The following is a 21,017-nucleotide window of genomic DNA, read 5'->3' as shown; positions in this document are numbered from 1 at the left end:
AGCCCGGCGGGACCCGCGTCCCCGGCTACTCTGCAGAGACAGTGATGGCTGTGGCATCAGCGATGGCTGTGCCACCAGTGACAGCTGTGCCATCAGTGATAGCTGTGCCACGAGTGATAGCTGTGCCATCAGTGATGGTTGTGCCATCAGTGATAGCTGTGCCATCAGTGATAGCTGTGTCATCAGCAATGGTTGTGCCATCAGTGATGGTTGTGCCACCAGTGATGGTTGTGCCATCAGCGATAGCTGTGTCATCAGCGATGGCTGTGCCATCAGTGATGGCTGTGCCACCAGTGATAGCTGTGCCACCAGTGATAGCTGTACCATCAGTGATAGCTGTGTCATCAGCGATGGCTGTGCCATCAGTGATGGCTGTGCCACCAGTGATAGCTGTGCCATCAGTGATGGTTGTGCCATCGGTGATAGCTGTGCCACCAGTGATAGCTGTGCCATCAGTGATGGCTGTGCCATCGGTGATAGCTGTGCCATCAGTGATGGCTGTGCCACCAGTGATAGCTGTGCCACCAGTGATGGTTGTGCCATCAGTGATGGCTCTGCACCAACACGGTGCCACGGGCACTGCCCCGCCGGAGCCCCGGGAGGGAGCAGAGGGGACGCGGGGCCAGGGCAGGGCCAGGCACGTCATGACAACGGATTCCCAAAAGGCATCGACACATTATTATTATGGTTTAATACAACCCCATATAAAACTGAAGCAGCAGCAGCAATTCTTATCGAGGGACCTAAACTGAAATAGGTTTAGAACATAATTTAAAAAAATAAAAACAGCAAAAATAGCAAAATATATGACTTTTTTTTTTTTTTATAGCAACTGATATCTACCAGCCACTAGTACCTTCCTACCAAACTGGTATATCTCTGGTAACAACCCTTTTTAAAAAGACATGTAAATATATATTCATATTTATACATATTTTTCGTTATGTACACGGGACTCTGGGTTTAGCACAGGTGGGATGCACGAGTGCAGGGGTGCACTCTGAGCAGTGCAGGTCTCCTGCCCCGGGTGTGCCGGGCACGGCTCAGCAAAGCCCACTGCTGCTGGCCCTGCAGGGCATCCCGGGCACAGAGGGAGCCTCACACCACCAAGGGTCCCAGTATGCCAAGGCTCCCGGCACACCAGGGAGGCTCCTGGCACACCAACGAGGCTCCTGACACACCAGGGAGGCCCCTGGCACACCAGTGAAGCTCCTGACACACCAGTGAGGCTCCTGACACACTAGGGAGGCTCCTGGCACACTCGGGAGCCCCTGAGCACACCAGGGATGCTCCAGGCACACCAAGGAGGCTCCTGGCACACCAATGAGGCTCCAGGCACACCAACGAGGCTCCTGACACACCAGTGAGGCTCCTGGCACACCAACGAGGCTCCTGACATACCAAGGAGCCCCTGAGCACACCAGGGATGCTCCAGGCACACCAAGGAGGCTCCTGGCACACCAACGAGGCTCCTGGCACACCAGGGATGCTCCAGGCACACCAGTGAGGCTCCTGGCACACCAACGAGGCTCCTGGCACACCAGGGAGGCTCCTGGCACACCCGGGAGCCCCTGGGCACACCAGGGATGCTCCAGGCACACCAGTGAGGCTCCTGGCACACCAACGAGGCTCCTGACACACCAAGGCCCGAGAATGCCAGGGCTCTCCTCTTGTGCAGCTGCAGGAACCAGGTGCTGCTCCCAGCTTTTCAGATTCTCTGAGTGGCAGACCAGCCCGGCTCTCTGGGCCACACCAGGATGCCTGGCTGGCTCTTTGGCCACACTCTGCCCACGGGAGAGGATTTCAGCTCAGCCAAGTGGGAATACTCAAGCACAGAACTCATGGAAGAGGTTCAAAAACGGAAGGAGGCAATGCCATAAAAACACGGGAGCCGAGCCCTTTGGGCTGTGGAGAGCTGACACGAGGCAGCAGGAGAAGCTGGCAGGAGGTGGGTGGTTTTGGTTACGTGAGATGCTACGGATGTCTCTGAACCCTTTCTGCACCAGCTCAGCACAACCAGGCTGTGCAGGCAGCGTCCACGGGCATGGCACAGTGTGGCACAGCATGGCACGGCAGTGCCACCCTCAGTGTCGCTTCAGTCCACCATTGCTGTGCTGAGGGGGGAACTTGGGAAGGCACGGCTCGTCCGGGAGCGGGTCGTGGGAAAACACAGAGTCCTCTCCCGAGGAGCAGGTGGAGCTGCGGGTGTCTGGGAAGCCAGGAGAATACTGATCCAGCGGCATGGAGAGGTCCAGGTACTCCTGAGAGGGACAAACCCCAAGGATGGGCTCAGCAGGGAGCTGGGGAGTCCCCAGGGAGCCTCTCACCCAGGTGCCCACCAGTGCCACCTCTCCTACCTGGTTGGAGGTCATGGCCACAATCCTGTCCAGGTCTTCCACCAGCTGCTTGAAGGTGGGTCTCTGGGAAGGGACGGCGTGCCAGCAGTCCCGCATCATCATGTACCTGCCAGGGCAGGGGGAGACAGGGGCTCAGCCTGGGTTAAATGCCTGGAGACCCCCACCCACGGGAGCAGAGAAGCACCAGGAATGTGTCCCTGTGGCCAGGCTGGGACCCACAGCCCATGAAGATGCTACTCCAGGGATTGAGGGTTAATCCTTTGTGTTGGAAGGAAGGGAAACCCTCCCGCCTGCCCTCATGACCAAGGGCTGTCTGGGGAGGAGGATGGACACAGCCTGGGCTGGGCCCTGTGCTGGAGTAACCCTGGGATTCCCTCCTGTCCAGGGAGATGCTGATTATTGCAAATCTGATGGACTGATGGTTTTTCAGGGCTGGGAACTTCTGGGACTGTAACTCCAAATATCTGCCTGTCACCCTCCATGCCCCAGCCCATGTTCTGGGCCCGGCAATGGCACTCAGAGACATCAAACCCCTCTCCCCCATCCTAGCACTGCACTCACAGCTCATTGGTGCAGTTGCTGGGCTTGTCCATCCTGTGACCTTCCTTCAGCAGCTTGAAGAGCTCCTCAACGGGCACACCAGGGTAGGGTGACCCACCCAGCGTAAAAATCTCCCACAGCAGCACCCCAAAGGACCACCTGGGAACACAGGGTAGATGCTGGGCACTGGCTCTGGGGCACTGACACCCCCCAGGCCCCAATCTGGGTACAGTTAGAGGTTGGTTTGCTGGGAGGAGCCACCACCCACAGCTTCGATTCACTCAGCAGGATATATGAGTCCCTGCACCAAATGCAATTTGGATTCAAAACATTTGGTTGGCCAACACAAATCGTAATTTCATTCAATCAAGACAAATCCCATCCCTGTATCTCCCCAGCAGGCCCTACTCACACGTCACTCTGGTGGGTGTAGATTCGGTCAAAGAGAGCCTCGGGGGCCATCCACTTCACTGGCAGGCGACCCTGAGACACAAAACCCCACCATGGCTCCATGGGAACCTGGGCAGGGCTGAGCCCTGCACGCGTGTGGCTTTCCCAGCACAGACTGGAGCACCCCCACCCCACAAAACCCCTCGCCCACCACTCACATTTGTCGTCTTCTTGTAGTAATCGATGTGGTGGATGTCACGGGCCAGCCCGAAGTCGGCAATCTTCATCACGTTGTCCTCTGTCACCAGCACGTTCCTGGCTGCCAGGTCCCTGTGGATGCACTGACAGAGCACGGGGCTGTCAGCTGGTCCCCCAGGCCACTGGATGGTTCCCCACCATGGGATGGATGAGGAGGTGCATGCCCCAGGCCCGGCTGCTGGGCTGCCCTTCCCACCACAGCCTCTTGAGAGCTCCTCACCTTCTTGGAGGCCAGGTACTCCATGCCCCGTGCCACCTGGTAGGCACAGGAGACCAGGTCCTTGAAGGAGAGCTGCTCCTCGGGGACGCGGGCGGGGTTGTAGCAGTACTCCATGCCCGGGGGCCGCCGCGCCTGCAGGTACTCCCGGAGGTTGCCCTTGCTGGCATATTCCACAATCACATACAGGGGTCCTGAGGGGATGGTGTGATGGTCATCCTGAGCGGCTGCAACACCAGGCCAGCCCCTCCCCGGGGACAGCAGCTGGAGCGGTGGCAAAGGGGACACCTCCTCCCCACTCAGGCACCCTCACCATCCTGCGTGCAGGCTCCCAGCAGGTTGATGATGTTCTTGTGCTTGCCGATCATCTTCATCATCTCCATTTCAGAGATGAGGTCAGACAAGTCCTTCTCTGTGGCGTCGGCTGAAGTGGAGAAGGCAGCAGTCAGGGGGTGCCAGGTTGGGTTGCATACCCCAGACCCCAGCCAGGGCTCTGACATCATGCCACGACCGCCCTTCTTGCTGCCACTTACACTTGAGCATCTTCACCGCCACCTTGGTCACACGGTTGGGCTTGTCCTTGTCCAGGCCGATGGCTTCTGCCAGCACCACCTGGCCGAAGCACCCTTCTCCCAGAGGCTTGCCCAGGATCAGCCTGGTGGGAGAAGACCCCGACGCAGGGGCAGCAGGTTAGTCCCGGCATCAGCAGCACCATCCTCCCGCCGCTCCCAGCCGGGGCGGGGCCGGAGCTCACCTGTCCCGGGGCAGCTCCCAGCGCGGGTCCTCGGGGAGCTCGTACTCGGAGACTCCAGCCAGCATGGGCGTGCCGCTGGAGGAGAGGCGGGACGGCCGCACCAGCATCACGCCCGAGTTCATGGAGGAGCTGGAGTCGGCCGACACCTGCAGGGGGAGCGTGGGTTACCTTCACGCACTGCCCAGGCCGTGGCTGGCTGCCCCCGGGAGGGAGATGGTGATGGGAGCCTTCACAGCCGCCCCTGCCTGCAGCCCCCTGCCCGCAGCCCCCTGCCCGCAGCCCCCTGCCAGCCCTGCCTGTGTGCCCACCCTGCCTGTGTGCCCACCCTGCCTGTGTGCCCACCAGTGCTGCTCCCCTCGACGGAATTTTCAATCAGTCTCCAGCATGCTCTGACCCAAAATGCACAGCCTGGGAGCTCTCCCATCTCCTCAGTGTGTACCACGCTCCGCTCAAACCTTAAACTGCTGTAAATCCTCCTGGTTCTCCTCATGAGCCCCATCGGGGTGAGGGATGAGGGGGAGCTGTGCAGCCCCCCACCCTGCTCACTGTGTTGCCATCAGAGGCACAGAGTGGACAGTCCCCATCCTGTGCCACCAGTGGGCACAGCTGGAGTGGGTGGCACATGCAGAAGGGTGAGACGGTCCCAGGTCTTCCCATCCTTCCTCCCCACATCCCCTGGGGAAGGCTGGGCTCCGGGAGAGGCAGTAGGTGCAAACAAACCCCCTCTCTACTTTCTGTTACCTGTCTGCGCAGGGGGATGCTCTTGGCCAGCTTGTGCACGGCCAGCTGGCTGTTGAAGTCTGTCTTCTTGGTGGTGCTCTTCAGCTTGTAGATGATGATGGTCACCACCATGCAGGAGATGAGGAAGGCTCCGATGCAGTAGATGATGATCTCCAGGTAGAAGGGAGACGTCATCATGGTTGGGGTGTCTTCAATAGCTGGCTCGGCGTGAACAGGGTGTTTGTTAGCATCCACCAGGCCCCAGGGAGTGACACTGGAGAGCCCCTGGCTGCTCCCCGGGCTCAGTGGGGACATTGGTGCAGCAGGGACTGGGGGCTGCCCACCCACCCTTGCAGGGAAGGCGTGCAAGCAGCCCCCAGCTCATCATCTCCACGGCCAAGCAGCGCCTTCGCCACCTCTGCAGGCAGCCCAGGGTGGGATGGGGTCAACTGGGACGGGCATGAAGTGGGGGACAGGGCCTGAGTCACCCCACAGGGATGTGGCACCTCTGGGGACAGGCTTCTGTCCCAGCTGCTGCGCTCTGCCCACACTGGGGAGCTGCAGGTCCCTCAGGATCTGGGGTTCTGTGCACGGTGTGAGGGAATGGGGTGTCTGGCAGTGTCCAGGGCAGTGGGAGTCCAGGCCTTACTGGTAATGACTGGGGAGAGCTGGGAACAGAGCAGCCAGTGGTATTCCAGGGACAATGACCTGCTCTGGGAGCCTGGTGGGGAGAAGGGACCCCCAGACCCTGTTTTGGTGGCTGAGGTGCTGTTCAAGCCATGAACAGTTCAGAGCCCGCAGCCATGTGCTGTGGTCCGTGGGGAATCCATCAGGATGTGGCTGCCACTGCACTTTCTGCACCCCCAGCCTGACACCCCCAAAGAGCAGAGCCTCAAAGAGAGGTGTAAGAGGGAGCTGAAGATTCCTGCCCCACCTCTGGGCACACCTGGCTGACAAAGCAGTGGCTGATAACTGGGAAAGTTTTGGCTGGAAAGCACACATACAGCACCCCAAAAAACTTTCCCACAGCTGTTATCAGGCTTTGGTCCATGCATTGATACTGAGGAGCAGCATCAATGAGGACGGGGTAGCCACCCCCACAGTGCAAGCACACACAGCCCAGGACAGTCCTGCACCACAGGGCAAGGCCAGGCCCTGACAGGCACAAGGGCAGCGCTGCCAGCACCCTCAAACCTCCCCTGGTGCCCCTGAGCAGGCAGTGCTGGCCTGGCCTGGCCTGGCCCACGGCTGAAGGACTGTCCTGCTCCAGCAGAGCAACCCCTGGTTAAGTTCCCCAGGTATGCATTGCCTGGGCCAGGGAGAGAGCAGGGGGCAGACCCCAGCTGGGGTGGAGGGGGACACAGAGAGGGGGGACACTGCCCCACACTGCTCCAGCTGCAGAGCAGCCCTGCAGCACCCACGCTGACCCACTGCAAGGGGACAGGGGCAGGGAAGTGCTCTCTCCCGGACCACAATGCATACATCGGAAAGGAGGGAGGAAAGGGAGAGGAAGAGGAGTATATACCTTCGAGAACTGTCAACCATGCAGAGTGATGGGAGATCCCAATAGAATTACCCGCCAAACATGTATACTCCCCAGCATCCTCAAATGAGACATTCCTTAAGTGAAGGACTTCCATTTCTTTGTCTGTCGTGTTAACGCCAGCCGTCTGGAAGGAAAAAATGGAAGCAAAAAACGGAGAAGCAAACGACATGAGATCTTCTGGGAGGAGGCCAGAGAGGAGGGAGAGCCCAGTCTCATTTGGCAGACCCCCGGGGAGCAGACAGAGACCACTGCAGACCTGCTAGAGAGACCCTCGGGATGACCACTCATCCCGGTGGACCTACGGAGATGCTGTTAAAACCCTTCACCAAACGGAGTGTCCTGCCCATGCCAACATGCTGGCGATGGGCTGCATGGAGAAATCAGCCCGGGCAGAGCTGGCTGGCTGGCTTGCTGACATGGGGAGGCACACGGACAGGGATGGGAGCATGGGGACAAGAGGATGGTGACAGCACAGACAGGGGATGCAGCACTGTGCCTGGACTGGCCTGATGGCAGCACTCTGAGACCCAGGCTCACTGGTGCCAGATACAGCAGGTAACTGGGCAGCTCTGGGGTCTGCATGATGGGGAGGGCAACACACAGGAGAGACAGTAGGACATGAGGCATCAGCACACAGCAGAGACACTGGGGGACACACAGAGAGCACAGCGCCCAGCCAGCCCCGCCGGGTATTTTTCCATGGTTGTTGCACCAGAAACACCGCAGAAACAAGAGAGTCCAGAGTTTTGTTTTCCACCGCCAGGCATTCTTCCGATTACCTGTGGCCAGGGGCCTGGTGACTGTGAGCCACGCAGACTGGTTGGCCTCGCCAATATAATTGGAAACCTTACAAACATACTCCCCGCTCTCCGCCTCTGTCACATTATACAGGGTCAGCACCTCCGCATCAGAGCTATTAATCCCCGAGTGCTGGAACAGACCAACAACATGGAGTCACACGGATGTGCCCAGGAACCCCACGCCCCGAGGGTTGGCATGGGCTCTGCCAGGGCAGGAGCTGCTCCCCGCACACCCCAGGCAGGGGAAGGGATGGGGCTGCACACAGGGGGTCACAGGAGGAAGGAGCAGGCTGGAATGGGGGTGTAATCCTGCTCCCCACTGCTTCCCAGAGGTCAGGAGCACAGCTGGGGATGGCTGCATGGAGTCACAGAACGGGTTGGAAGGGATCTTTAAGGGCCACCCAGTCTGACCTCCTGCCACAGCTGGACCAGTGGCCAGTGTGCCTGCTGAGTGGCACTGCTGGGGTGCACAGGGAGCTGATCTCACTGGGATGATCCAGGGCTCAGCTCCAGCACTGTGCTCGCTGCCCGGGACAGCCCACCCAGCCTTTGTGCCCTTAGGGCTCCAAAGGGACCGCAGAGCCAGCACACAGACAGCCCTCCCTGCTCCCTGCCCAGCAGCCTGGTGATGGCTCTGGGGCTCCAGCTGCCCCGAAGCTGGTGGTCCCCGGCCCCAGGTGACTCTTCTGGCCCATCCACGTGGCTGCCAGTGCCCTGCTCCAGCTCCAGGGAAGCCGGGGGCCGTGGCTGGGACCACCCAGCGTGTGGCTTTACCTTCAGGATCTGCACGTAGGGCAGGTTGTCGGGGCCGATCTTGCTGCCGTTCACCTCAATGTGCTTCAGCCACTGGATGTGGGGCTGAGGGTCGCTGTAGACCTTGCAGACAAACTCCACGTTGCTGCCCAGGGCCACTGTCTTGTTGGCAGGCAGCCCTGCCTGCAGGATGGGCCGGTGTGGGGACCGCTCTGCGGGACCAGGAGACAGATGGGGCACCTTACAACGGGGTTTGGGGTGCCCTGCTGCCATCCTTGGGGGCACCCTGCAGCCCTCCATGCTCAGGACCCCTGGCTGAGGTGGGCACCAATGCACCCTACGCAGCATTAGGGTCCCCTTCCCCAGGTGAGAGCACCCAGGATGAGGGACATCAGCACCTATTGGGCAGGGTCAGAGGTCAAACAAACCTATGGAGGGCCCTGGCCCTTAACAAAGTGGCTGCCACTGTGGTGAGTCAGCATTAACAAACCCCTTTGTTCACCTCGCTGACTGTTCCCTTCAGTTTGCTCAGTGTAATCAAATTAAATCACATTTTTAATGGTTCATTTACTGGCATTTAGAGCAGCTCCACATGTGGAACTGCTCAGACCAGCCTTCCCAGCTGGGAATTATGGCTAATAAGGCGATTAGAAGAAGTTTCTGTCTGGTCTATGAAATTATTTTCACCACAATTAAAAATCCCCAGAACAGGGTGGGGTGAACCTTCTGCCTGGCCGGCTTACTGCCTGCTGTGAAGACAGACCTGCACACGGGGTGGAGGCCACGGGGATGGGAGGTGGGCAAGCCCCTTCCCTGGGAGCACAACCCACCCACCTCTCTGGGGTGCAGCACCCATTCCTGCCTGGGAAGGGTGTGGGGGACGAGGATGTGGGGTGAGCCCCCAGCCCTGTGCTCCTCACCCACGACATCCAGCTGGTAGGTGTGGTTGATGCTGCCGTACTTGTTCTCCACGATGCAGGTGTAGTTGCCCTTATCAGATGGCACCACCGAGTCCATGATGATGCTCCAGGTTGCCTGGCGGACCTGGGGGGGGACAGAGCCAGTTACATGCAGTGACACGAGCCCCAGGCCCTGCTCCTGTCAGAGCTGCTTCAACCCCCGGCACGGGCAGGACACGGATCTCCCTTTGAGGTCACCTTTCTCCTTCCCTCCAGAGGGGCTGTAATTGCTGCCAGCTGTCCCAGGACAGCCTCACCACGGAGCCAACTGTGCTGAGGAGCAGATGTTGTCGGCTGAGCGTGATGGGCTGGCCTGGTGTGTGAGGACACCCCTCTCTGGTGGCCCCCGAGTGTGGAGGAACAGACCAGCATTGTTCCTCCTGCAAGAGCTGCAGCCCTGGCTGGCCCTGGGGCTCAGACCCCCACTGCTCCCCATGGTCAGTCTGGGTGTCCTGTGGGTGCTGCTGACCCAGTGCATCTCCTCTCTCCTCTGGGAGAGTCTCAGTGGCTCTGCTGAGAAGAGCACTGCTCTCTGGCCATGGGGCACGAAAAGCCACCCCTGGGGATGCCCAGAGCCCTGTCCTTGCCCGGGTCCCTGTCCTTGGCGGGGGGATTAGGGGGAGATGGCTGAGCCAGGCTGGCTCCTCGCCCCCTCCCCCAGGGCTGAGCTGCTACAAACATGACCCAGAAGCAGGTCACTGCTGGAGGGCGACTCAGCAATGTCACAGGGGCCCATCTGCCCCTGCTGGGGTGCTGTGGATGGGGGCTTGGTGCCTCTCAAGCTGCAGAGCCCCTTCCCAGCTCTCCCCTTCCCCATGAGCCCCCCAGCCTGGGGGTGTGCATGGGGCTGTTCCCCCCCTGCCCCAGCCCCGTACCTTGTACCCCCCGATGCGATGGTCAGGTTTGAACTCTTTGCCATTCTTCAGCCAGCGCAGGGTGGGGTTGGGCGTCCCACTCGATGGACATTTGAATTTCACTGTTTTGGCAGCAGGGACAGCGTGGAGCTTCTTCTCCATCTTCTCAGGATAGGTCCAGTATGGAGCAATGGCCTCTGGGGAGCAGAGGGAGGGCTCAGCAAAGCCAAACCTGCAGCCTCCTCCCCTGGAGTAACCCCAAGGATGCCCAGAGCAGGGCTGAGACAGGACTCAGGAGAGATGCTGGCACTCAAGCCCAGCTAAAGCAGGGAAGGAAGCTCTGGGACACAGAGCATCACCAGCCATGAATCACAGCAGCCCTTTCCTTGTGGGGTGGATGCTCAGCTTACACTTCAGCAGTGCTGACCCCAATGCAGCCGTGCAGCACACCCTGAAGCTCTCACCCAGCTGCTTCACCCACTGCACCCAGACCTGCTCTCCCCACTGCACCCTCAGCACTGCCAGGTGTCCTGGGCTGCCTGCCCCACCCTGGGCAATGCTCCTGTGTGCCCCCCTGTCCCCCCAGGGCGGTGCCACGGGCAAACTCAGCTCGCACGTACGGTTCGGCTTGGTGTTATCCGCCTCCTTCTCCTCCGACGAGGAATCATCTTCATCATCATCATCCTCCGCAGAGGGGAGAGCGTCTGCAAGAGAAGCCACGGCCCTGCTGAGTGTCTGTGTGGAGTGGAGCTTTGTGGCTGACGGGGCCCGGACGCTGTGGGTGGGTGGAGGGTGAGGAGGGAGGGCAGGGCGGTGCTGATGCCTGGCAGGGATGTGGGGAGCCAGGGAAATACTCTGCACAATCCCCAGCACAGCCAGGGCTGGCAGAGCCCACCACGCCAGTGCCTGCAGCCATGGACATCATGAAGAGATTTGCTGTCAGAGGTGACTTTGGAGCTCCTCACCCCATGTCCCGTGCCACCAACACCCCTGGGGTGGCAGCCAAGACACCATGAACACAGACACGTCCCCACCTCGAGCGCTCCTCTCTCTCCAGCCTCACACTCCAACAACACCAATGCAGGCCACAGCTCCCTCAGATAATGATGATTTCTGGCTGCTTCCCCCTGCACTGCAGCGGGCAGGAAGCCACAGCACCACACTGAAAACTCCTCTGGGCACCTGCAAGCTGCAGGTCGGTCCCAAACTCACCGAGCGTGGCCAGTGTGTGTGCAGAGGTGTGCAGAGGAATGCAGGGGTGTGCAGGGCTGTGCAGGGCTGTGCAGATGCAGCCTGCTCCTCACTTCACAGCCCAGCCCCGTGGCTGCCCCTTTCCCTGCACAGCTGGGGCTGCTACAAACCTGAGATGTTCACGGAGAAGTAGGTGGTCTCGCTCCCCGAGGGGCTGTTGGTCATGCAGGCATAGAGCCCCGAGTCCTCGGGCACCACGTCCCTGACCTCTACCTCCTCCCCCGTGATGCGTGTCCGGTTGTTCTCGGCCAGCTGGATGCCGTCACGCACCCAGTTGATGCTCTGGACGTCATCCCGCAGCCGGCAGCGCAGCTGGAGGAGCTCACCAGGGTGGGCTGAGTAGGATTCCACTTCAATTTTTGCTTTGGGCAGAGCTGGAGGAGTTAGGGGAGAGAAGAGAGAGAAAAAAAAAAAGGAGAAAAGGAATAGAGACCAAAGAAAAACCATGCTGCTGCTGCTGCTGCTGCTGCGGCCTGGTTAATGAGGCGACATGCTCTGCTGGGATGCTGTCACTGCTGGAATGTTCCTACTGCTGGGATGTTCCCACTGCAGGGATATTCCCACTGCAGGGATATTCCCACTACTGGGATGTTCCCACTGCTGGGATGTTCCCACTGCTGGGATGTTCCCACAGCAGGGATATTCCCACTACTGGGATGTTCCCACTGTTGGGATGTTCCCGCTGAGGCACCAGGGACCCCAGCACCCAGGGGATGGAGCCAGCGGCAGCAGCAGAGCAGAGGAGAGGGAGAGGCAGAGGCTGAGAGCACTCCAAGCAGCACCAGGTGCTTCCCTCCGCAGCAGGACCTGCTCAGTGCCTGGGCAGCTCCAAAGCCCTCCTCAGCTCTTATGGAGCGTGACAGGACAGGGGCTTCCCAATGAGGGAGAAACAGGCAACTTGTGACAACTCAGTGCTGCTGCACGGCAGGATCCAGCCTCTGCCAGAAGCATCCCAAATCCCTGCATGGCTCTGCCACCTCGCAGGGGTCTCAGGATCACTACCACCACAAGCGGGCAGCCAGCAAAGCAGGCCAGGGTCCCCATGCCACCAGGACCCCCACCCTGGTTAGAGCATGGCAGGGATGAAAGGGCAGGGGCTGGGGGCTGCGGCAGGACAGCAGGCAGGGAGCGAGGGGGGACAGGTCAGCCCAGGGAGCTCTGGCCAGCTCAGCCCAGGGAGCTCTGGCCAGGCACGTGCTGGCCACGATGTTCCCATCCACAGCATTCCCAGGCAGGGGAGCTGAGCTCCCCGAGGTGACACTCGTGTGAGCAGCACAAAGATCCTTTCTCTCCATCCTGCTGTGACACGATTCCATCTCCCCCAGCCCTGAAGTGTCCAGGGCTCTGTCCTCAAGTCCTGCCCTCCACAGGTGGGTGGTGCATGAGCAGCTCTCCCATCCCAGGCATGGGGAAGATGCTGGATTTGAAATCACCTCTTCAAATTGCACAGCCCAAGGAAGGGTCCTCTGCAGAGGCTCGCTGTGATGATGTGGGTGGACACAGTGTGTTCATCATCCCAGACTGAGCTCTACAGATGGGTGGGCACAGCTCCAGAGCACAACTCTTCAGGTACCCCTTGACCTCTGTCTTCTCTCCAATGTGTGTCCAATTGTTCTTGGCCAGTTGGATGCCATCAGGATGCTGAGAGTGCAACACAAGGGGCACAGGGCTCTCCTGCAGATGGTGCTCTCAGGGGCAAGAGACCGGGCTGGAAAATCCCAATGAACGCAGCAGAAACAGCCAGGAGATGTTCAAGCTTCAGCTGATCTGTAGCTCAAGGCCTGAGCCCCCCACGATTTCTGAGTGCCCAATGAGCCAGACAAGAACAACCTCTGCTCCCCTCTCTGCACGTGTGCCCTGAACAGCCACAGAGCAGCTTGCCCTGGGCCAGTGGCTGTGGAGTGGCACAGGGTCTCTATAGGCACAAAACGCCCCAGAGAGGAGCCAGGGTGTGCAGGCAGCACAGGGCCAGGACCAGCAGCGAGGCCTCATTCCTCCCTGCTCCTCCCCGCACCCAACAGCCACTCTGTACAGCCAAAAATGAAGCCTCTGCTCTCCAGAACTCTGATTCACCGCACTGTGACCTGCACTTCACTTTCTGGCCACTTCTCCTTGCCTTGGAATGATGAGAAGCTTCATGGGAAAAACATTCATGAGCAGCTCCAGTGTTTCTCCTCTTTCTTTTGCTCAGCACTTGAAGGAAAACAGTTAGATGGGGAAGAATTCCCTTTCCTTGGTTGCTGTAATACCAACGCCAGGGCTCCAATTCATCCGTGAGAGGTTACAAAACATTTCAACGTGGAAGGGTAAGGCCAACGGGGGCCCCTTTGCTGGCGGGGAAGGGTCTTGCTCTGCAATCCTGTTTTCCCTGATTTTCTCCCACAGGATGGGCACTTCTTACAGCTCTGATTTGTGTTTCAAGTGATTAGTCACAGGCATCTCTGAAAGCTCACAAAGCAGCAGTGACATCCCATCCTGTCCGTCTGAACACCGCGGGTCTGGGTAACGCCACATCCTCCTGCCTGTCCCGACTCCCTCCTCACACAGAGCGAGGCCAGTGGGCAACAAACAGCCAGGAAAACCCAAACCAGCCCGAATCCAATGCTGCAGCCATACCTGCTCTTATCTGGCTCCCAGCTCTGCCCCTTCCCACACATGAACAAACTTCCCCATGGAACACAATGACCCTGCAGGGAAACCAGGGTGGTCGCTCCTCCCAGCCTCGAGCTCCACCAGCACCCCACAGCTGCACCCATGGGTGTGAAGAGGGAGCCTGGGGATGGAAAAGGTCTTTGGAGGAGGGGAAATTTTAGAGGACCCCAGCCTGATGCTGAGGTTTAAGGAAGCAGCATTCCAGGTTCAGGAAGGTCCCATCCCAATGGCCACAGGTCCTTGGGTACGCTGTGCAAGTGCCACTGCTTCTTCAGACCCTTGGGCGTGGGGCCAGACCCCCTGTCACAGCTTCCAGCCCCTCCTCCAGCCCCACTGAGCCAGGGGCTGGTGTGCATCAAGAGCATGACTGGGAGGACAGGGGTGAGGAGGTGATGGACGGGGAGGGGAGGCAGAGGACACGGCGGGGCCCTGCCCTTCGGTCACCCACGGCACTTCCCTGGCACTCAGGATGAGGCGGAAAACGCGGCATGGTGGGAACGGCCCCAGAAGGAATTCACAGGCTAATGAGCATGTCCAGGTTAGCTCAGCCCCTCGGCGGGAGCGGAGCTTGAGCAGCACTGTGGCTGTGGGATGGCACAGATGGCACCGGGGTGGCAGCGGGGACACCGAGAGCTGCTGGCGCGAGCCGTGGCACTGGTGTGGCCTCCACTTTGGTTAATGATTGCTGGACTCATTAGCCTGACATGTCCCTGTCCCACACTCTGCTTTCCTGTACCTTAAACCACAGCAGCGGGTGCAGCCCCACAACACAACAACACAGCCCCACGGCAGTGCCCCACGGCAGAGCCCCATGGTAGTGCCCCAAACCAGTGCCCCATGGCAGAGCCCCACGGAAAAGCCCCATGGAAGAGCCCCATGGCAAATCCCCACGGCCAAGCCTCCTGGCTGGCTGCTCCACATGGGCCACCTCTCCAAAGGTTCATCAGCCAGAACCTTGGCTCTCATCCCCGAGCCTCTGGGTGCTTCAGCACTGCACAAAGGTCGGTTAGTGGGAGTCCTCACCTCAGCTGGGAGCTGTGGGGTTGCCCACAGCCCGTTTGAGCAAACGGGGTGACAGCGAGGAGAGCACAGGAACACCAGTCCCACAGGCCTTGTCCCATCCCAGAAGACAGGAGGGCTCATGCCCGTGGGGAGCCCCAAGGTCCCCAGTGAGGCAAGGGGCAGCTCCAGCCGATGGTGCCTCTCTGAGCACCCCCAGAAGCTGCCAGGTGCTGTGGCCGCCACCACGGGTTTATTACTTTATTCCAGCTTTGAAAAGGAACTGAGAGCGGAGTCGAGCCCAGTGACCATCAGCCAGATGGAGAGTGTCCCCAAGTGCATACCAGTGTCACTGGCTCCTCTGGGGCCAGCCCCCCACGGGGACAGCAGGGCCATGGGGCAGCCCTGCGGACAGGAGCTGCTCGTGTCCATTGTGCCCCCTCTCCCCGTGCCCCCCAGGCTGGGCACACACAGCGGGCAGCTCGGGCTGCACCCTCCAAGCGGCAAAAGCCACGGGCTGCGCTGGCCATGGCGATGGTGACGATGGCAATAAAGGGGCCAACAAAGCGGCGCGGGGACAATGCGGGCGGGGGGCGCGGAGCCGCAGGCGCCGGTTGCCCTGGAGACCCCAGCGGGGCTTTCCGAAGGTATTTCCTGAAGAAAAAGCACACACATGCCCGGCAGCCCCGCTAATCCCAACAGGAAGCGCTCACCGGGACGTGCGGATTGGCTTCTTTTTTGATTTAAAAAGCTCCTCACCCTGCCGTGTCCCCCCCAGCCCGGGCTGTGCCCCGAGGGGCAGCATCCCCCAGAGCCCTGCTGTCCCTGGATCGCCCGCCCCAGGGAAAGGCTGCAGCAGGGAGATGCCAAGAGATGAGCATCACGGGCTCCAGGCACACATGGAGTGCTCAGGTCACCCCCAGCTCCTCCTGCCCCGGGGGTCTCCACACCCTCCACCCCCTGGATGCTTCATCCTCCGCAGGGAGAGGGGGATTTATGTCCAGCTCCAGGCTCTCCTGCTCTCCCAGCCTGCGCTGCAAATGAAGCAGCACTTAATTAACAGGCGTGTAGGGGAGTTTGCAAAGCTGTCAGGATAAACCCACCCCGTTCCCCCCGGGGCCCCTCCGGTCACGCTCGGAGCTCCGCAGCAGCTCAGAGCCCTGGGGCACAGGAGGTCACAAGGGAACACCCCAGTCTGTAGTTTTTGGCTGCCCTGGCTCACAGTGTCCGCTCCTCTGCTCTCCTCCCTCCTGCACTGCCGCGGGCTGTTGCACACGGGGGACTCCACACCTGGCAGACACTCGGGGACCCTTTCCTTCCATCCCCCGGGCTGGCTCCACTCACCCCGGGGCAGCTCCACAGCCCAGGCTCTGCCGGAGTACGGCTGCCTTTCCCAAAGACTCATATTTCTTTTTTTTTTTTCCTCCTCAATTAAGGGCCGGAGTGACAGCATCCGAGTGGAAAGGCGGGAGGACGGAACAATGCCGGCAGGGAGGGGATGGCAGTGTGATGTCCTGGAGGACACAGCCGTGTCCCGGGCAGCCAGGACTGGGCAGCTGCAGCAGTGGGATCTGGGGGTGCTGCTGGGCCCCCCGAGCTCCGGGAACAGTGCTGGGCTGCTGCCATCAACAGCAGAAGAGCAGGAGGCTGCAGGCTTGGCAGGGAATCCCTGAGCTGCTTGTGGGGCTCCAGCAAGGAGTCAGCTACTCCAAATGGCATCTCCTGGGGTTCCCCAGGCACTGCATGGCAGACACCCAGAGCTGCAAGAGCAAGGAGGGATCGGAGAGCAGAGAAACGGGGAGTGGGTCAGAGCCGAGGGTGCAGCAGGGACAAGCCAAAGACCCTCGTGGGCCCCCCCAAGCTGCCTGGGCTGAGCACATTGCCTGCCCCGGACTTTTGGCTCCTGCAGGGTCCAGAGCAAGACCCCCTGGACGAGCTGGGGACAACAAAGCCCCGGGAGCCAGGAACCCTGCTGGCCCCGCAGATGGCCGAGGAGGGGGGGTTAAGCCCGTGGCCAGCTGGGCAGCCAGCAGCCCTGGGAAATGGGGCAACCCTCGGGCCCTGCCCCATGGAGAGGGGGCTGCAGCCAAATCCCCTGTGCTTGGGAGTGCGAACACACCCCTCGGGGAAGTATCTGCAGCACTGGGGCAGTTTGGGGCTCAGCGTGTCCCAAAACCTGCCGCCCAAGGCAGGACCCCCCCTGCCCCAGGACACGGCTCCCCATAAAAAATCTGCTCGGCCACTCAGCACCGCCTGCAGGGTCGTGCAGCCCCCTGTGAGGAGAAGGCTGAGCAGCGGCTGGGACAATGGCAGACAAGAAGAGAAGGGGAAAAAAAAAAAAAAAAAAAAAAACCTTGGCAATTTTCTGCAGGTTTCTATTTAACCTGGAGACAAAGAGCGGCTTTGTGCGAGGGAGGGACAGAGGCTGCGCATGGAAATTTCTTGGCTTTTCCCCTTAACCGGGGTTTTTTCACCACCTCCAAATTTAGGTAACTATAAAATGCAGTAAGTGCCTGTTAATATTTTATGTGCTCCAGAGTTTTTGGTGCAGGGAGGGAGCCCCTGACAAGCAGAGCTCCCAAACTCCCTCCCACACCACAAGGAGAGGGGGGCCAGAGCTGAACCCCCCTGCACATGAGGCCAGGCCGCTGACTGGCCGCGGGGGATTACTCCTCCCTGAGAAGGGAGCTTAGCTGCCTCAGAACCGGGAGTAAACTGAAACCCCATAAACATCCAGAACAAAGTCCGGGAAAGCTGCTGCCTCCACCACGGAGGGGACGGAGTGCGGCCGCTGCTGCCCTCAGGGTGTTGGGGGGATGCTCCTGACTCACGGGGCCGTGGGGCAAGGACACAGACCTTGGCCCCCAGGACACCATGGCCCTCGGCATGGGAGCTGAACCCCATCCACACCCCGTGGGACCCCAAAATCCCCGGGGCCAGGTCGGAACCTGCCCCTGAGATATGCTGGTGGCTCAGCCCTGGCTGCAGGTCCTTGCCCAGCACTGGCTCTTCCCATCCCACACGTCCTGCTGGGAACATTTTGTTCCCACCAGTCGGCTCCCGAGCCAAGGGACGGATCCTACCCCAGCCAGGCTCCTGCTGTGGCACTAATTGGGCCGCCCTGGTGAGAACCGTGTCGAGAAACGTTTCCAGAGGTTATTGTTAGCCCTGGCATGAGGCTGGCGAGGAACCAGCTCCCTCCTCTCCAACCTCTCCTCCTCCATTGCCACCGCCTGACGCTGTTCCCAAACCCTCCAGGGGCTGCAGGGCTCCTCACACACCCCAAAATTCAGCTGTGCTCAAGCAGCTCCCCTCGGCCTGAACACCCCAACACCTTTCTCAGTGCCACAGCCAAGGCTGGAGGCTGCAGGTGGTGCTCTCCTGGCAGCACGGAGCCATCCTTACCCCAAACACTGCCAGGAGACCTCTTCCAGGAAGAGCAATCTCCCGAGAAAAACATGTTTACCACTGTCAACCGCATTGCTTACAGATGCGGGGAGCAGGCACGCCAGTGGAAAAATCTCAGCGATGGTCCCTGTGAGTGAAGCTCTGCCCGGGCTCCTCTCTGGAGCTGCAGCTCCCCAGGGAGCACTCACGGCACCGGCTGTCCCCTGGGGTGTCACCTCACAGGGTGTGACCCGTGACCAGGCTACCTGCTGCTCCAGTCAGAGGTGCCAACCCCGGCAGCCAGTGGCATTGCCCAGTCCCCTCCCAGTGGGGCTGCACCAGGGGTCAGCTGCCAGCTGCCACCTCCCACCCTGAGGGGACCCTGGGGCAGCACACAGCGCCGTGCCCACGCCAGCCACACCGGCAATCTGCCTCTCAGGGCTCTGCTGGGAGGAAGGGGGAAGGGGGAACGAGTCTTAAAAAGCAAAGCAGTGCCCACAGACCAGACATTCTTGGGTAATTAGAACCAAAAGGAGCGAGTCAGTCCCGCGCGGCGCTGCCGGCTCTGGTTATTCTCTGCCTCGCCGAGGGCCAAGGCTCTGACGTGCTGGAGCAGGGCTCTCTGCCAGGGCCGGCTCTGCCCAGGGCCAGGCGACCCACTTGGCCCATCCCTGAGCCTTGGGGTGCCCCCACACTCCAGAGCTGAGCCAGGCTGAGACAGGAGCACCCCTGGCCACTGCCACCAGCCCTGCACTGCTCCTGGGGGACAGCAGTGATAACAAGGGAGGGGATGTCCTGGTCAGGGGCTGCACTCCCCAGCGCCAGTGGAGCACAGATTTGGACTGCACAAATCACCTGAGCCAGCCCCGGCTTTGAGCCCCAACCTTGGGTATTCCCAGCTGGGAGCAACACCGGAGCATCCCGAGCGTTTCTGCGGGGTGCATTCACCCCTAGCACTGCCAGCTGGCAAAAGCTGAACCAGTACCCTGCACCCAAACCTTCCTCCCCACAAGCTGAGCCCAGGATCACCCCAGTGGGGCCAGGCAGGGTGGGAGCAGCCTCACACACATCCCGGGTTAGAGATCATCACAGGGGTGCAGGCGCTGTCACATGCAGTGACCCCAGCGGGGTACACAGCCCCCAGGGCTCTGCACCCTTCCCCAAACCAACAGGGTCAGGATTTGCCACAAATTCCTCCAGGTTTAAAATGTCCCCCAGGCACTGCTGGAGCCACAGACCCACTTTTGTGCCCACACAAACCACGCTGGGGACAACATGTGCCGCGTTCCCAGAGGCACCAGCTCCCAGGCAGCCGGGTGACACCACAGGTGGCACTGGGGATGTGTTGGTGGCCCCACAGCTGGAGCACACTCTCCTGCAGGGAAAAGCAGTTCGTGCCACCCCAAGAGGAACACACAGGACAAGGGGCTGCCTCTTACCTTGGTCGGGCAGGGTGGGGGCCGGCCGGGCAGCGGAGAGCGCGGCTGCGACCAGCACAGCCCAAAGGATGAGGCACCGCCAGGTAAACATCCCACTGCTGCAGCTACTGCGTGGTGACTGGGCTCCACAACTCACACTCCATGGGGGCTGGCCCCGGGCGGGCGCAGGGCCGTCTCCGCAGGGCGCTCGGCCCCTACAAGCTGTGAAGGAGCAAAGCAGAGTCAGGGCAGGGCCAGCTCCCCCACCTCCCACCATCCATCACAGGCCATGTTCCTCCCGCATCCAGCACAGACAGCAGGATGTCCCTGGATCAAAGGATGTCCCCAGACTGTGGTAGCAGGTCTCCACAGACTCCTCAGCAGCCTGACACGACCTGGCACTGACTGGCAGGGTTATGTTTCCCTGTGTAAAAGTGCTGATGTGTCAAGAGTAAAACCGCTGGCCAAGCAGAACCAAATGCAGCAAGATTTCCCAGAATGGTGAGAGAAACATTAATGCCAGTTAAAGAAAGGGAGATTCCTGCTCTCCTCTTCCTGTACTTTGTCAGGTGTTGCTGACCCATGGCTTCACTGAGGGAAATCCCTTATCCAGAGCAAAACCTGATGTTGTCTGTGCCACCTCAAGCAAAGCAGCTCTCACTGCAAACGCCAGCCCCCTCCGTTCCCTGTAGGATCTATAGGGCACATAGCAGCCACCCCCATGGAGTGGCCTTCCTGGAGCCAGAGGGTCAGCCAGCTGCAGCAGATCTCTTTCCACCAACAGCTGTTTTTGAAGTGGCTGTGCGGGGAGAAATCTCCCGGCATCCACGGCCAATTCTGCAGCTCATTCTCGTCCCTGCCAGCTCTCACGCTGGGCTCCCCAGCCCACCCATCCCCTTCCCCATCCTGCTCCACGCAGGGCAGCTCTGGAGCCGGGCTCCGGCACAGGGAGGCTCAGCAGAGCCTGATCCTGCCTCAGGATGCTGTTCGGGGGCCATGCCCTCCATGGCCCTCATTCCTCCTTCCCTCCGACCACCCCTCCTTCTCTCCGTGCCAGGAGCATGGAGCTCTTCCAAGACACGTTCCAGGGGGACGCTGGAGCCCGGGCCCAGCCGCCCCCGGCCAACTGCTCCGAGCTGTGAGGATGGGAACAAGCCCCTGT

At 60.4% G+C, this 21,017-nt stretch overlaps 1 protein-coding gene across 4 annotated transcripts; it reads right to left on the bottom strand.

The window, feature by feature from the left end:
- Positions 1-655: 655 nt before the first annotated feature.
- Positions 656-20,038, bottom strand: FGFR1 (fibroblast growth factor receptor 1). 4 transcript variants are annotated; one of them, XM_066337254.1, is made up of 18 exons: positions 19,877-20,038; positions 11,510-11,773; positions 10,769-10,852; positions 10,170-10,345; positions 9,256-9,379; positions 8,357-8,547; positions 6,762-6,906; positions 5,252-5,454; positions 4,517-4,662; positions 4,296-4,417; positions 4,076-4,186; positions 3,766-3,956; positions 3,506-3,628; positions 3,310-3,380; positions 2,919-3,056; positions 2,358-2,463; positions 1,640-2,261; positions 656-1,260 (listed from the first exon to the last, which is right to left on the bottom strand). In XM_066337254.1, exons 1-17 carry the CDS (start codon positions 19,965-19,967, stop codon positions 2,085-2,087), a joined length of 2,463 nt encoding a protein of 820 aa, XP_066193351.1. In that variant the 5' UTR covers positions 19,968-20,038; the 3' UTR covers positions 656-1,260; positions 1,640-2,084. The 4 variants fall into 4 exon arrangements, with proteins under 4 accessions (XP_066193351.1, XP_066193348.1, XP_066193349.1 ...); XM_066337251.1 differs by having other exon boundaries at positions 5,258-5,454; positions 19,877-20,029; XM_066337252.1 differs by lacking the exon at positions 11,510-11,773 and having other exon boundaries at positions 19,877-20,028.
- Between the last annotated feature and the right edge of the window lie 979 nt (positions 20,039-21,017).

The sequence above is a fragment of the Sylvia atricapilla genome, chromosome 28 (genome assembly GCF_009819655.1).
Source record: "Sylvia atricapilla isolate bSylAtr1 chromosome 28, bSylAtr1.pri, whole genome shotgun sequence".
Classification (NCBI taxonomy): domain Eukaryota; kingdom Metazoa; phylum Chordata; class Aves; order Passeriformes; family Sylviidae; genus Sylvia; species Sylvia atricapilla.
The sequence above is the reverse complement of the archived record's forward strand: the minus strand, read 5'-3'. Positions and strand labels throughout refer to the sequence as shown.

Excerpts from the sequence above, each read along its gene's own strand:
- FGFR1 (XM_066337254.1), bottom strand. The coding sequence starts at position 19,967 with ATGTTTACCTGGCGGTGCCTCATCCTTTGGGCTGTGCTGGTCGCAGCC. Across the intron at positions 10,853-11,509 it reads CTTCTCCGTGAACATCTCAG|ACGCTCTCCCCTCTGCGGAG; the intron begins GTTTGTAGCAGC and ends CTTCTCTTGCAG. Across the intron at positions 3,381-3,505 it reads ACTACAAGAAGACGACAAAT|GGTCGCCTGCCAGTGAAGTG; the intron begins GTGAGTGGTGGG and ends TTTGTGTCTCAG.